General features: G+C 53.5%; 6 protein-coding genes across 6 annotated transcripts; 4 read left to right on the forward strand and 2 right to left on the reverse strand.

Moving 5' to 3' along the window:
• Window positions 1-637: 637 nt before the first annotated feature.
• J4E90_007310 (uncharacterized protein) lies at window positions 638-2629 on the reverse strand (the record flags this gene model as incomplete). Its single annotated transcript, XM_051436850.1, has 2 exons — window positions 638-2568; window positions 2626-2629. 2 exons carry the CDS (start codon window positions 2627-2629, stop codon window positions 638-640), a joined length of 1935 nt encoding a protein of 644 aa, XP_051289596.1.
• Window positions 2630-4178: 1549 nt separating this feature from the next.
• Window positions 4179-4469, reverse strand: J4E90_007311 (uncharacterized protein; the record flags this gene model as incomplete). The annotated part of the gene is made up of 1 exon (XM_051436851.1): window positions 4179-4469. One exon carries the CDS (start codon window positions 4467-4469, stop codon window positions 4179-4181), a length of 291 nt encoding a protein of 96 aa, XP_051289597.1.
• Window positions 4470-4821: 352 nt separating this feature from the next.
• J4E90_007312 (uncharacterized protein) lies at window positions 4822-5350 on the forward strand (the record flags this gene model as incomplete). The annotated part of the gene is made up of 3 exons (XM_051436852.1): window positions 4822-4860; window positions 4915-5038; window positions 5100-5350. The coding sequence occupies 3 exons, from the start codon at window positions 4822-4824 to the stop codon at window positions 5348-5350; spliced, it is 414 nt and encodes a 137-aa protein (XP_051289598.1).
• Window positions 5351-7557: 2207 nt separating this feature from the next.
• On the forward strand, window positions 7558-8634 carry J4E90_007313 (uncharacterized protein; the record flags this gene model as incomplete). The annotated part of the gene is made up of 1 exon (XM_051436853.1): window positions 7558-8634. One exon carries the CDS (start codon window positions 7558-7560, stop codon window positions 8632-8634), a length of 1077 nt encoding a protein of 358 aa, XP_051289599.1.
• Window positions 8635-9626: 992 nt separating this feature from the next.
• J4E90_007314 (uncharacterized protein) lies at window positions 9627-12648 on the forward strand (the record flags this gene model as incomplete). The annotated part of the gene is made up of 5 exons (XM_051436854.1): window positions 9627-9680; window positions 9760-10126; window positions 10294-11546; window positions 11596-12537; window positions 12586-12648. The coding sequence occupies 5 exons, from the start codon at window positions 9627-9629 to the stop codon at window positions 12646-12648; spliced, it is 2679 nt and encodes an 892-aa protein (XP_051289600.1).
• A 710-nt stretch (window positions 12649-13358) lies between these two features.
• Window positions 13359-14549, forward strand: J4E90_007315 (uncharacterized protein; the record flags this gene model as incomplete). Its single annotated transcript, XM_051436855.1, has 1 exon — window positions 13359-14549. One exon carries the CDS (start codon window positions 13359-13361, stop codon window positions 14547-14549), a length of 1191 nt encoding a protein of 396 aa, XP_051289601.1.
• Between the last annotated feature and the right edge of the window lie 270 nt (window positions 14550-14819).

Consider the following 14819-nt stretch of genomic DNA (forward strand, 5'->3'; position numbering starts at 1 on the left):
CTCTTCTGCCTGATGATGCCACAGGGTCCAATTGGAGCGACGTTGAAGTAATGTGGGGGATGCAGCTCAACGTCAGAGGCAACCACTAACAAACGTGAAGGAGCGGTAGAAATGTAGATGCAATTGTCGCGCGAAGATCGCAAGGAAGTTCCCAGGTCGAGATAGCTAATAATATGAGGAATAGGGATGAGGACTAATAACCCGGCTCTTCTGCTCGAGCTTGGCAGTCCAGAGCTCTGCCGCGAAATTGGGAAGCCTGGGCCAACCGTTCGTCAACAGCCTTCATCATCACGGACCTGGTGCGTACGCGTTCACTCTTCACCAACCGGACGCGTTACAATGCACACATTCGCGACAAAGTGGACCGAATGACCTATGACGCGAGGATCTATTTGGATAAACATACATCAACTGTCTCTCACACAGGCCTGCCTACCCGGATATCCATTCCCAGCATTCCATCTCACCTCATCTCGTTCCATCCCGTCATCATCATTTCCTAGTAGGCCCATCAAAACTCCAACCTGGTTGCACAATATGTGCCGCCAAAGTGAATATGAGTTCCTCTCCACTCTCTGATCTCGAAAGCCGTTGAAAAGGAGCTTCTATTGGCACATCAGTACAACCCTATCTAGCTCTAGGGATATGTCGACATACTCTCATCCTGCAGCTTCCGCGACACATTGGCACTCATCGACGTCCTAGAGCCTGCTGTTAGTAAGCTATCGCCAGAACCCCTTGAGGTCCCCGTCGTAGAAGTGTCAATACCTTGGCCCAATCTCCTCGCTAGTTCCTCTCTGAACGCCCTGTTAGGTTCTGGTCGATCATCGGCTTCTTCTTTTGCGGAGTAAGCGGTACTCCATCCACTAGCTCCTGACACTGGCAGACGGTTACCAGCGTCCCTGACTTGAGCTCGCTCGTGCTCTTCTACCTCGCGACTGTGTGCTGTTTCTTCGTACAATACCTTGCCCGCGTTCGGATTAACACTACAGTCTTTTTTCTCTTCAGCTGCCACACTACGTAGTTTGCGTGGGCCAAGGATATCGCCAAATATGGCGGCCATATTGGGTGGTCCCGCTAAGCGTGGTGGAGGGGGTCCAGGTGGAGGAGGTGATCTTGCTGCTGGTGGAGGCGGAGGAGGAGGTGGAACTGGAGGAGGGGGCGGTGGCGGCGGTGGTGGGATTGGGGGAGATGCCGCTTGCTGGGGAGTTGGCATCGGGATGCTTTGTAAGAACTCGGGTGAGAAACGATTTGGTGGCGAAGGGGCGCGTATTGCATGCGACATAATTGGTGACGACGACCCTGAAGAACCCTCTGATACATCCGAAGAAGGAGGTGTATCTGCATATGAACGTATAACAGGAGAAGGAGGCGTATCCGGGTATGGAGGTATAACAGGAGAAGGAATGCTCTCTGGATATTGAGCGACCATAGTTGGAGAAGGAACGCGCTCTGGATATTGAGCAGCCATAATAGGAGAAGGAACGCTCTCCGGATATTGAACAGCCATAACAGGGGAAGGGCGTGTGCCCAGGTACGGCACTTGATCATGAGCGGGCTGTTCATCATCCCCTCCATGCTCCAGATAATCATGGTCTTCATAATCATTGTCTCCATAATTTCCATAGCTCCCTGGCATCGGCGAACCTGGAGCTCGGTCGTAGTAGCCTGCTGCTGCACCGTGTTCAGACGCGGGAGGCTGGGCTGGTGGCACATACCAGTCTTGCTCTTCCGGAGCAGGGGGTTGCGCATACCAGTCATGCGCTACTGGAGCAATTGGGGGTGTACGATTAGGAGGAGTATTGGAACGGATAGGTCTGCTCGGCCGTCTTGGAGCCGGTGGAGGAGGATACTTCAGAGCAGTAGGGGCCTGAGAATTGCGAGCCACCGGATTTGACTGGGGAATGTGAGTTCCACTAGATGCAGGAGGCTGAATACGAACCGTGGGAATCGGCGAGCTACGGTTCTTCTTCCTGTCTTCCTCTTGCCTTCGCTTCTCGGCTTGCCTTCGCTTTTCATCCTGCCTTCGCTTCTCATCCTGCTTGCGCTTCTCATCCTGCCAGTGCTTCTCCTCCTGCCTTTGTTCCTCAATTTGCTTTCGCTTCTCATCTTGCCTTTGTCTCTCACGAAGCTCGTCTTGTTCACGGCGGGGAGTCCCACTAGCCGTAGGAGGCTGAACACGAATCTCAGGAATCGGCGAGCTACGGTTGTTCTTCTTGTCTTCCTCTTGTCGCCGTTTCTCGTGTTCACGACGACGCTGGTCTTGTTCGCGACGATGGCGTTCCCGTGCTTCCTTCTCAGCAGCCATTTGTTTCGATTCATCGCCCTGCGTCTTTTCAGGTTTCCGTTCGGCCCATCTGACACGCTCTGGTTCACTCTTTCGTATCTTCTCCCTCTCTCTCCTTGCGCCTTCCCTTATTCTGTGACTATGATCCTTCGCATCCGTCTTCATCTTCTCCTTCTCTTTCCTTTCGCCTTCTCGGAGTCTGTCACTGTAATCCTTCGCATCCATCTTCTTCTTCCTCATCCCGTCAATGGCGTTCTCCAATGCGCCTTTGGTCCGATGGCCTGCTTCATGCTCGGCTTTGATATGTCTATAGGTGGCCATGATGTGATCCCCGAGACCCATGGCTATGCCGCCTTTGCTTTTGTACTCGGGTAAGCTACCGAACGGTGTGCCATCCGGTCCTTTCTGCTGCCTTGTTGGAGATCGCGATGCGCCTATGCGACCTGGACGATGATCCAATTGTTTGGTACGTGAGCGGTCACGATGATGTGAGCTCCGGTGCCCTCCAGACTTTCGACGATGAGATCGATGGGGTGTACGAGATCTTTTACGTTCTGTACGGTGTGCTTCCTTGCGTCCACGAGATCGCGATCGGGGACGAGGCTCAGGAGCCAAATCTTCCCATGAAGTTTGATAACCGCTGCCGCCACTTCCTGGCCGATCTCCGGCTCCAGGCAATGGAGCGTCTACACTCTGATGGCCATCATGCAAAGTATCTGCTGGTCCTGCTCCACCGGTCATATGATACTCAGAGTCATCGTTGTGAGGGGGCTCAGTGACTGGGTCGCGAATGTCTTTGCTCCGGTCGCGTCGGCGTGATCTGGAGCGTCCATCCCGTGAGCTGTGACGGTGTCTTCCACACTCTTCATCCCTCGATCTAGAACGGTGACGACGGTGTCGATGTCTACCACTGGATCCATGACCGTGTTCATCACCGCGCCTATGCCTACGGTGCCTCCTATGCCCATCCTTCCCACTCTCGTCCATACCGTTTCCCTTCCTATGTCTCCTGTGCTTCCCTTCTTCTTTCCCCTTTCCCTTCTCTTCTGCTGCCTTCTCTTCTTTGTAGCTGCGATACAGCTTCACACCCTCAACCACAGCTTCGATGACCAGTTTGGCACCACTTTTCTCCTGACGTTCAGAGACCAGGTCCTGGACTCTTCCTTGAACTTGCTTGCGGTACGCGTCGTCGTCAGGCATTGGTAGTGCTCAGGTTGCGCGTGCGGATACATAGTCGGAAGGGAGTAAGTTGGGTTATGAAGGGAAAGCATGTGAAGCGGAAGGGTTGTGAATGTGATGATCATGGGCTGAAGTGGCAGCGAGCGGACACCACTGCTGGGAGTTTGGTTTGGGTTATGGAATGGAGTGCTGGGCTAGCAAACGCGGTGAATGTGTGAAGATGATGTGGCGTGAACATGCAATGAACGAACGGGGTTCTGTCATGGATGGAAGTGCAAATGCGAACGAGACCGAGGTCCATTAGCCAGCATTCAGGAGAAACACACCGATACTCGATCTGCGGAGTAAGGGAATCGAAAGCACTGAAGAATTGAGAAAGGGGTAGAGTTGATCTTATTAGAATTACGATATTGAAGCAGAAGTGGACTTCCCAGAGCTTAGCTCGTCGATTTCTCTTCGAATGTATTGTTGTGTCGTCCTCAGCAGGCGCGTCATCGCAGGCATCGCAGTCGTCGTGCTAGGAGTGTTCAAAAAGACACTCCAGGTCCGCACGTTGGCCAAGTCCGAATGCCAAAACGCCGTCGGTATGCAGCCCATATCCATGTCCCTCAAGCCGTCTATGCTCCTTCTTCCTATCAAGATCATCCTCGTCCCGAATTCCACAGTATTACCACCCCCATTCCCATGTCCGTCTATCTTCCTATGCGTGCACCTACTCCTTCTTCTTCGCTTCGCCCTTCTTCACCCTGACGCCCTTGCCTCTGAAGTCGTTGGCGTCTAACGCATCTGTCTTCCCCAAGCCAAGGTCTTCAGCCTCCTTCTCTAATTGTTGCTTCTGCTTCTTTGCGGCCGCGTTGAGCAGGTATGGTCGGATGAGGAGGTATGCGCCCACGATAGCGATGATGCGAACCCAGCGCTGGGCGGTCATCTCTTCGAAAGACTTGATCGAGTTGTTGACCAGACGGTCTTTCCACTCGACCACGTTGTCAAGTACGTAGTCCATCATGGGTATGTGATGTTTGTATTCGCGATTGTAGTTTTGTTGCGCAGTAGTGTGGAAGAGCGACGTCGGGGTGCGATTACGGCTTCGTTGGAGGGTGACGCGAGAGAAGTGTTCGGTGACTTTTGCGATAGACTGATGCGTATGGAATTGTGCGTGAAAGGCGATGTTGGCGAGGAAGTAATTGCGCGCAATAACAATAAATCACTCAAGCGTGGACCCCCATGTGGCAGAACATGGGCGGTGACTTTCTCCCCGGTCATCACCGAGGCCCCGCTATTGGCCCGCGTTAGGCGCGTCGCGTCACTCGTCTGGCCGGCAATTGAACGCGATTGAAGTTCAACCACGCGGCGATATGGCGTCAAACGATGATGCCAAAGCAGAGCGCGAAGAGGTAGAGAACTTGTTGTCTGAATTGATGATGAGGTCGGGCTGACAATATGCACAGCGGCTCAAGTCAGCCCTCTGGTACTCAATCGGCCAATTTGTTGATGAGAAGACGTTGGAAAACGACCTGAATGCAACACCTCAGTTCATCGGCGCGCTTACTGAGCTTGTATATACTCAAATCGGTGCGAACTATCTCGAACCCTCAGATACTACACAGACTACAGGGCGCTAACGCCATTTCAGCAAACACAGCCCGCGACCTCGAAGTCTTCTCCAAACACGCCGGGCGCAATACAATCAATACAGACGACGTACTGCTACTTGGGAGACGAAATGAACAATTGCAAGGCTTACTGGAGAAGGAGCTTGAGGACATCAGAGCTGCAGAGGGCAGAAAGGCAGACGGGCAGCCAGTTGCTCGCGCACAGCCAGCCGCGGCAGGGAAGAAGCGAGGTAGGCCTGCTGGTACCGGCAAGGGCAAGGCGAAAGCCTGAATATACTCGGGGAATTATGTATGGACATGCCTGAAAGGTTATTGCGCTCGGAGTTTTGGAGTTGTGGTATGATACCCTCGAGCACGCCTACTGAAGGCATGCTCTGCACGTACATCTCGTGCAAACAATAGTGATCGGACATTTTACGAGCCAACAACCAAAACTACAATAGTCATGCTCAACTACTGACTTTGTCTGTGGTTGAGACTACTCGGTGCGGCCAGTATGACACCCCAAGGCTAGCCCCTGCATCCGAGGGAAAGCGCCGGTACGCCAATCGTTCGTCAGCACGCCGCGCCTTCCAAACCCGTCGTCCCCAGGCTTCTTCTCACCACCACTGCATTCGTCGAGATGTGTTATTCAGCCGTGGAAACGATACATAGGCGCACGAAAGCGATGAATCGTTTGCTAATGACTCTTTACGTAGGCTAATTGCAATAGATCATTGTTTGTGGATGCCACACTGTTCATCAGATGCAGTGCCTTTATCTGCATTGTCCGCACTTGAATTGCTGCAGCAGTCAAGCTCCGCGTTGTTTCTTTGTTATAATCACTAAAAGGCCGATCCTCTTTCTTGTCGCACTTACAAATCTTTCAAATATTTGCCTCCACCATGCACGCCCAAAACCGATCAACGTCATTGGATGTGGCTTCCATCGAACAGGGGAGCTTGCCTTCACCAGCTCCAACATACAGCTCTACGTTCCTTTCGTATACCGCTCCTCATACGCCCCAAAACGCCAATTTTGGTTCAGTACCAAAAGGTGGCGCCTCAAACAACCCCTACCATCAAGCCACGCATGAGTCGACTTGTTCGATCCCGCGTTACAGCAAAGCAGCTTCAAAGGAGATGGAGGAAGCTCAGGTCAAGCCCGACTACCAGGACACAAACCACCCCCACTTTGCGCAGTCTTTAGGACCGGGTCTACCAACCTCACTGCCTGGACGGAGTCGAATGCCGCGAAAATGCATCCTCGTGCCGTGGGTACTTTTCGCCATTTTCTTCCTCATAACGCTGTGGTTCATTTCGATCTTAGCTGGCGCACGATTCCTCTCCATCATCCATCCGACATTGCCAGTATCTACATTGCAGGAGATTCATATCTACGTCAATGGAGAAGTGCTTCAAGGGAACGTCTCTGTCTCTAGTAGAACTCTCGCATTGCCCACGGATACTGTTACTTCCACTGCAAATACTCCAAGCCTAACGGCACCAACATCCGAACCAATACCTGACACGGGCAAGGAAATGGACGGTCTATCTACGGTGCTTGAAGGACGCACCGTACCAGCGCCTACAGGTTTCATCTTCAAAAGACGAGCCCCATGAGGAAGACATTTTCTCCGACTGAGGTGCTGCCCCACTACAGGCGCCGGAGCAGCGCGTCATGAAGTGCAGCCTCATCAAAGGCAGTGAACTATAGATTGCTTTTGCAATGAAAGTCGTTCACATGATTCATACGCATTCTCAAGCACATGTCACTCTATTTCTTTCAAACCACCGACTACTGCATCAACGCAGTCTTGTGAAATTTCTCCGGGTATCACAGAACCCGTCAGCTGCGTCTACGAGCTTCGGCAACAAGAACACCGAAGTTTTCATGTTCATCGCGACTCGCTGCAGGATCGTGTTCCCAGCGAACCGCTCTCGCAGTGTTTTGAAACATGCGGCTGCACAGTTGAAACGGATTTGCTAACCCAAAGTAGCGAGACTGGAAACGCTCGCTTCCCAGCTTCTCCACCACCATGCCCACCCAATCTCGGATGGTGCCTGTCGCATAAACAAGCATCGCGGACGACGCCCAAAAAGGGCAGACTAGCACTTCATCTAGATGTGCTGCTGGCGTGTCGCCTCTTGGCATCTGTCAAGGCGATGTCGTTCCCGTTGCCAGTGGCTGGGATAGCGTGAACGGGTGTCATGGAGGATTCCAGGCGGTTTGTCCTGATCTCCGGGACTATTAATCTCATACCAGGCGCCTAAGACAGGGAATAGATCTGCGTGGGGTGAGTACAAAAGCTGCCGTCGTCCTGACTTCTCTAACTCATCATTCCATCAGGCCAGTCCTTTCTTGCACAACACTCGTTCCGGTTTTTGCCAACTTCATTCTTTACACTACATTCCTTTCGTGATCAGGCATCACTAGCATACCTTTGCATATCGAGTCACTGTACATATCACACCGACGACACAACTTTCAAACTTCAATATGTTCACCAAGGCCGTTTTCACCAGCGCTCTCCTCTCCGCCGTCTCGGCTCACCAGAACCTTCACCAGCTCTGGGTCAACGATGTTACCCCCGGTTACCAAGTCGGCATCCGGATGCCACCTTCCAACAGCCCCGTCACCGACGTAACCAGCGACGACATCGTTTGCAACGTCGGCGGCTCCAAGGTCCCCTCCGGTGTCGAGACCGTCGCTGCCGCTGAGGGTGACACAATCAAGGTCCAATGGGACCAGTCTGGCCACCCAGGTCCTATCACCCACATGCTCTACGGACCCGTCGACGATGCTGCCCAGGCTACCGGTATCGGTGCCGGATGGTTCAAGATTGACGAGCTCGACCAAGTCGGCGGCAAGTGGGCCAACGAGATCATGGGGGAGAACAACATGACCCACGAGTTTGCTCTTCCTACCGGTCTTGCTAGCGGCGAGTACCTCCTCCGTTCGGAGATGCTGGCTCTTCACAGCGCCCAGACCGTCGGCGGTGCTCAGTTCTACATTGGCTGCATGCAGCTCAAGATCACTGGTACTGGCAGCGAGGGCTCATGCACACCTACCATTGAGCTCCCCGGCGCCTACAAGGCTGAGGACAAGAACATCTACATCCCCGACATCTACAACGGCTTCGACGCGACCACCTACAAGGCTCCTGGTGGCGCCGTTGCTTCCTGTGGTGGTGCCGGTGGTGCTAAGCCATCTGCTCCTGCTGCTAACTCGACCGTCCCTGTCTCTTCTCCCGCCGCCGCCGCCTCTTCTGTCGCCGCCTCTTCTGTCGTCGTTGCCGAGACCAGCGCCGCGGCTCTCCCTACCCTCGCTCCTGCCCGCCCCTCGATGAACACTACCATCCCCAGCGCTGCCCCCGAGGCCCCCACCACCTTCGCTACTCTCGTCAAGCCTTCTGCCGGTATCGCTGCCCCCACCGGCGCTGTTCCCTCCGGAACTGCTGGTGCTGCTAAGCTTTGGTACCAGTGCGGTGGCCAGGGATGGACTGGCCCAACTGCCTGCGAGGGCACTGCCAAGTGCGTCAAGCAGAACGACTTCTACTCCCAGTGCCTCGCCTAAGGGAGAGCTTCTGAGATAAAAATGGCTATGAGATTAATCGGGGAGAAGGAGATGAACTGGAAACTTTGATTGGAGACACCTTCTTGATGTTCATGTATATACCTTGACTTTGCAATTCTACTTCACATTACTTATTGTTCAAACCCTTTTCTGAAGAATGCGTGACGTAGACCCCCCGTGGCACGGATTTGCTGACGTGAAGCAGAGATGGCGGGCTGAGACGCGGCCGTTGCACAAGAGGGAGGAGCGTCATCAACAGGTGGCTGGCTAGGAAGGAACAAAGGAGACTTCCCTCTTGTTCAAGAACGTCGGACGTCCGGCCCCTGAGTGACGTCTTGCCATGGTCTTGCCATGTGCTGATTCTTTTGCAGTCGCGGACGATCAGGTCGAAAACCAAAAATAGTGCCGAATGCCTGTCGCGTGTGGGAGAGGGTGCAAGGCTCGATTCGCAGGGCGGGCGGAGAACGAACAAGCGGCGGCGTTAGTGCATGTTTCAGATTAACCTTATGTATGGCAGGCCATGGTGGGCTGTTTGTACCACCACGGCGCGCCTTGTGAACAGCTGGCCTGGCGGTGCGGCTGCATATGCACAGCCAGGCATGAAGGGGGCGACGTCATGCAGCGTGTCAGAGCCTGAGATGTCACGGACTTCGTCTTCCATGGCCGGCCGTTGTTGGTGACGGACGGGGGTGGAGGTGTCGCTGTGGCTCCTCAGTGGCTTCCCCGAAGTTCAAGGCCGCGGCCAGGGTGCCAGGGTCGTGCTCCACTCTCTCTAATTCACCAACCCACGTCGCTGTCCCGCTCCTAATTCCCCATCACCACCACAACACCGCCGCGCCTCCCGACTTGTGCCCCGACGCCCGAGCAATACTACGTCTTAATCTCTATTCTCTACACACGCCCACGCTACACGTTCCGCACGTCGACGGCAGCTGCCTTTCAAGATACCCTCGACCGACCCGCAGTAGCCTACACCGCCAACCCTTGCAAATATGGCGGACAAGACCGAAAGACCCACGAGCTCACACAGTTCCGACAAAGACGGCGTAAGCAATGCCTGTTTGAATCTGGCGGCAGTGGAGAGCCTCACTGTGCGAGTTTGCTAACACGCGTGCGGCGGTGTAGGACGACTTCGAAGACGCTTCTGAGATTACCCCTCGCCCCGACTCACACTCCGAACGATCGCAGTCACGGTCACGCTCCCTCCTACAGCGAGAGTCTTCTAACTCCACCGTACAAGCCGGCAAACCAGTCTCGCCCAATCCTGCAGTGCCAAAACTGCCCAAAGAGGAGAGCGACGACAGCGAGGAGGATGACGACGACGATGATGACGACGACGAGGATGAGGACGAAGATGACAGCGACGAGTCAGAGAGCGAACCCGAAATCGTCAAAAAGCCTACCGAGACTGCACCGGCAGCCAAGTCACCACTCTTGACTGGACACAGGGTCTCAGTCACCTCAGACATGGACGACGTGTCGTTGGATAGTGGTGAGTACACCTACTCTGTTTGGCATAATCTAGGGCTGTGTGATGTGTGCATGCTTGGCGAATGATGCTCCAAAAGCGAGGGCGCCCCGCATTCATTCACTCCATAGCCACAAATGCGTCATGCGCGAATGCATGCTGAGCGCAGAACCTGAGCTGACTCCCTACAGAAGGCTCCAAGGCTGCCGGCATACTCCCCAAACTCCCACCGCGAGACTCTCGAGACTCCACAAGCTCCGCAAGTGGCCTACAAGGCCTTTCAGGCACAATGGCACCCGTAAAATTCCCCCCTCCACCCGCACCGCCCGCTGTACAAGAGAAAGAGAAACCTGCGCCAGCACCGACGACCAGGAAGCTCACAGGCCCCTTTGCGTGGCTTTCGAGGAATAGTTCCAGCAAGAAGCCCGAGTCTCCACCCACAACTACAACAACTGCCGAGCGACGTCATACTGGGGCATCTATTGCAACCATCGGCAGCAATCCTGAGCTCACTTTGAGCAGGATCGAAGACGAAGGAGACATGGGCTCCAAGAACAGATCAAGCCAGGGCAGCCTGCGAGATCGCTTCAAGATTCTGCGGATGAGGGAAGAAGCGGGCATAACACTGGATGACACAACCGGAGATGGCAGTCCAGCAGCAGCATTAGCATCACCAGGCCTCGGTCTCGGCATTGCCAGCCCCACCCCTCTAGCTGAGGAAGAGCCAGGAAGCCCTCCAGCGCTCGCAAAGCAGCCTACAATAAATCCCAAACTGGCCCCCGGTACTGCTTCTGGTTTCGCCGCTGGTCCGGCAGGAGATGCGGCTGAGCCTGTCGACTGGGATCTATGGCAGTCAGTGGTCAATGAGGGCCCAGCTGCAATCGCGCGTACCAGCTCCGAAGAACTGAACCGCGCCATCGCCAGCGGTATCCCTCAAGTCATCCGTGGTGTTATTTGGCAAGTGCTGGCGCAAAGTAAAAGCGAAGAACTGGAGAGCATGTACAGAGAGCTAGTTGCTCGTGGAACAGACAAAGAATACATGAGCGTCAGGAACAGCACTGTCAGCACCGGTCAAGCTAGTGCGAACGGAAAGGACTCGGTTGCTTCCTCCTCGTCTTCTGTACATTCCGACTACTCGAGCCCGGCCACAACAGCTGCTAGCACGACCGCACCATTAGGCTCCCCATCACTCACCTCGGACGAAGATCCCATCAAGGTACAAGCGAGGCTTGCGGCGGAAAAGAAGCAGAATGCAGTCACCATCTCGAAATTAGAGAAGGTCATCAAGCGCGATCTCGGAGCCCGAACGAGCTACTCCAAGTACCTCATGGCAGCTGGGCTACAAGACGGTCTCTTTGGCATCTGCAAAGCCTATGCTCTGTACGATGACGCTGTTGGTTACGCTCAAGGCATGAACTTTATTGCTATGCCTCTTCTCTTCAACGTAAGTTCTCAAGTTCCTGGCGATCGTCACTCCCAACTAACTTCGGTAGATGCCTGAGGAAGAAGCATTCAGTCTCTTTGTTACTCTCATGAACAAATATCGTCTACGCGACCTCTTTGTGGCTGATATGGCTGGACTCCATCTGCATCTTTACCAGTTCGAACGCCTTTTGGAAGATTTGGAGCCCGCTCTCTACTGCCACCTTCGCCGAAGAGAGGTCAAGCCTCAGCTTTACGCAACGCAATGGTTCCTTACATTGTTTGCATACCGATTCCCGCTACAGCTGGTCTTGCGCATCTACGACCTAATACTCAGCGAGGGTCTTGAGTCTGCGATCTTGAAGTTCGGCATTGTTCTGATGCAAAAGAACGCCGAAACGCTGCTGGGTATGAAGGACATGTCTACCCTGACACAATTCCTCAAAGAGCGCCTATTCGATGTCTACATTGACAAGGCTCCGTCAGCCAACTCCATTCTCGAGAATGGCTTCTTCGGTTCGACGGCCGGTATCGACAAGGAAATTTACCGCGCCGATACTCTCGTCAAGGATGCGGTTTCTGTCAAGATCACGCCAGAGATGCTCAAGCAATACACTGCTGAGTGGAAAGAACAGCAACGCGTAGAGAAGGAGCGCGAGACTGAACTTCATGGACTGAAAGACAAGGTCACGCATCTGGAACAGAAGGTCCGGTCTCTAGAGCATCGTGCTGAACAGTCCGACATGGAACATGTCCAGGTCGCTTCTGAGCTCATCAAGACCAAGGTCGAGAATGAGAACTTCGCTGAAGAAAACGAAACTTTGAAGACCAAGGTCTTGGAACTACAGAAGATCGTCGACACCCAACCTGCCGAGGTTGAAGCACGGCTGAAGAGCGAAATGGAGACTGTCATGCAAAAGAACATTGTCGTCCACAACGAGAACCGCAACTTAGAAGACTCGATGGCCGAGATGGAGAAGGAGTTGGTCGATGTCAAGATGCAATGGGCTACAGTAAGTTGCAACCCAGTCGATGTTGGGCACTGCTAACCAGTCTTCCAGATCAACGAAGAGCACGAAGCGCTCAAGCAAAAGTGGAACAACATTTCGCAGATGATGAAGTAAGCCCGAAAGTGGGCTCGTTTCTGCATCAAAGGCATCAGATTGACTTGCATACAGCACGCAAGCGCCGCCACCCGTTGGGGATCAGATCTATTCCGTCGCGTCGATCGCCCCTTAATTCGTTTCTAATGTCTATATACATGTCCGCCCCGCACGATAGCACTTCTTGCGGGGCCTTGTTGCGCGTTATGCTTTGGCATCATCAGTTTCGCATCACTATCTATACCTGTGGCTTGATGGGACGGATGGAGATGCCTTCACTTGGATACGATCAGAGTTGGATAGCTTGCATGGCATGGAAGCAAGGTGTTTAGGAAAGTGGCGATTGAATAAGCATACGTCTATCTCTATAGACTCATGGAAGGTGTTTTTCGCTGTGTTTCGTTGGCTTGTAGTATCTTATGACGGAAGCCTAGTTGGTTAGATCATTAATAGAAGCACGAAATGTATCAGCAGATACGTACATGCTTGCTGCCAACGAATGTCATTTTACTACGTATATCGTTCGTGCAGCTTTTATCCTACCATCCTTGTCACTTGCTACGCAAGCTATGGCCTTCCAAGCACAGCACAGTATCAGTCCATGCCGCATCGGGAAGCCACAGTGAAGCACTAGTCTTCGCTTATCTTATCGTGAACCCTGCAGGAAAAAGTTACCCAACCCCACAGTCATTCTGCAACTCAGATCGACGACGATACAATCGCAATTGAAGATGGCCGAACAAACAACAGAAGAAGATATCCTCCTCGCCAAGCGCATCATCTCGGCGGCAGAGCGTCACGATGTGCCGGCGTTGACCGTCCTGCTCAAGGATGGCTCGGCAAACGTGCAAGACCCCACAGCAACAGTATCAACATCACCACTACACGCAGCAATCGCAGCATGCGGTAAGGCTGAAGACGGAAAGGAGGCGGGCGATTCCGCCATCCAAACCGTAGAGACCCTCCTCCAAAACGGCGCCATCTGGAACGACCTCAACAAGGAAGACGAAACACCAGGATGCATTGCCCTCCGCTTAGGCCAAAAGAAGATTTACGAAATGATGGTCGAAGCCGGTGTTCGCGCTGAGATCCTCTTCGCCCGCCTGGAAGCACTCGGCATGGGCGACAACGACGTGGAAGAAGCATTCGAAGAAGACACCACCGAGCAACCCGCCGCCAAGAAGCAAAAGGTCTCCGCCGAAGACGCCAAAGCCGTGGAACAAGTCGTCGACGAAAAGATTCTCGACGACGTCTCCCTAGACAACAAAGCATACCTGAAATCTCAACTCCGCTACAAGCCGGGTATTCTGCTTGACGAATCCGACAACGCTGTCATGATGGACTGGGAAACGCAAATTATGCAACGCCACGCCGAGACTCTGATTCCCAAATCTGGTCTTCGCACTATGAATGTAGGCCATGGAATGGGTATTGTCGACACGGCGATTCTCACGCATGACCCCGCGGAGCACCACATTATCGAAGCGCACCCGCAAGTGCACCAACGGCTGCGTGAGCAAGGCTGGTACGACAAGCCCAATGTCAAGATCCACGAGGGGAGGTGGCAAGATATCCTGCCCAAGTTGGTGGAGCAGGGCGTTGTGCTAGATGCGATCTATTACGACACTTTTGCCGAGGATTACAAGGCGCTCAAGGAGTTTTTCGCGGAGTATGTGGTCGCACTTCTGGCCAAGGATGGCAAGTTTGGGTGGTATAATGGTCTGGGGGCTGATCGCCAGATTTGCTATGATGTTTATACCAAGGTTGCTGAGATGGATCTTTATGAGGCGGGCTTTGATACGCAGTGGGAGGATATCGATGTGCCGAAGGGGCTGCATGGGAGTGATCAGTGGGAGGGAACTAGGAGGCCGTACTGGACGATCGATGTGTACAGGTTGCCTGTCAACACTTTCGTCAAGTAGATGGCGGGTAGGATGAGGGTGGACACGTTTATTACACAGCACGTCAGGCCCTACGAGAACACGAACCAAAAGTTCTGCAATGATGAATGACGCAATGAAGTGTATGTCGAGCAACTACCTTATTACCTTATTTCCTTCATCCCTACGATCCAACACTATCCCACAGCAAGTCTGGTCGTGCACGGACGCACAATATCGAAGCCAGAAACAGTGATGCCTCACTTCATACAAGGAAAAGATTGAATAACCTGGAGCCTAGGTTGACCTTAG

This window comes from Alternaria incomplexa (genome assembly GCF_024043165.1).
Source record: "Alternaria incomplexa strain BMP 0042 chromosome Unknown scaffold_10, whole genome shotgun sequence".
Lineage (NCBI taxonomy): Eukaryota > Fungi > Ascomycota > Dothideomycetes > Pleosporales > Pleosporaceae > Alternaria > Alternaria incomplexa.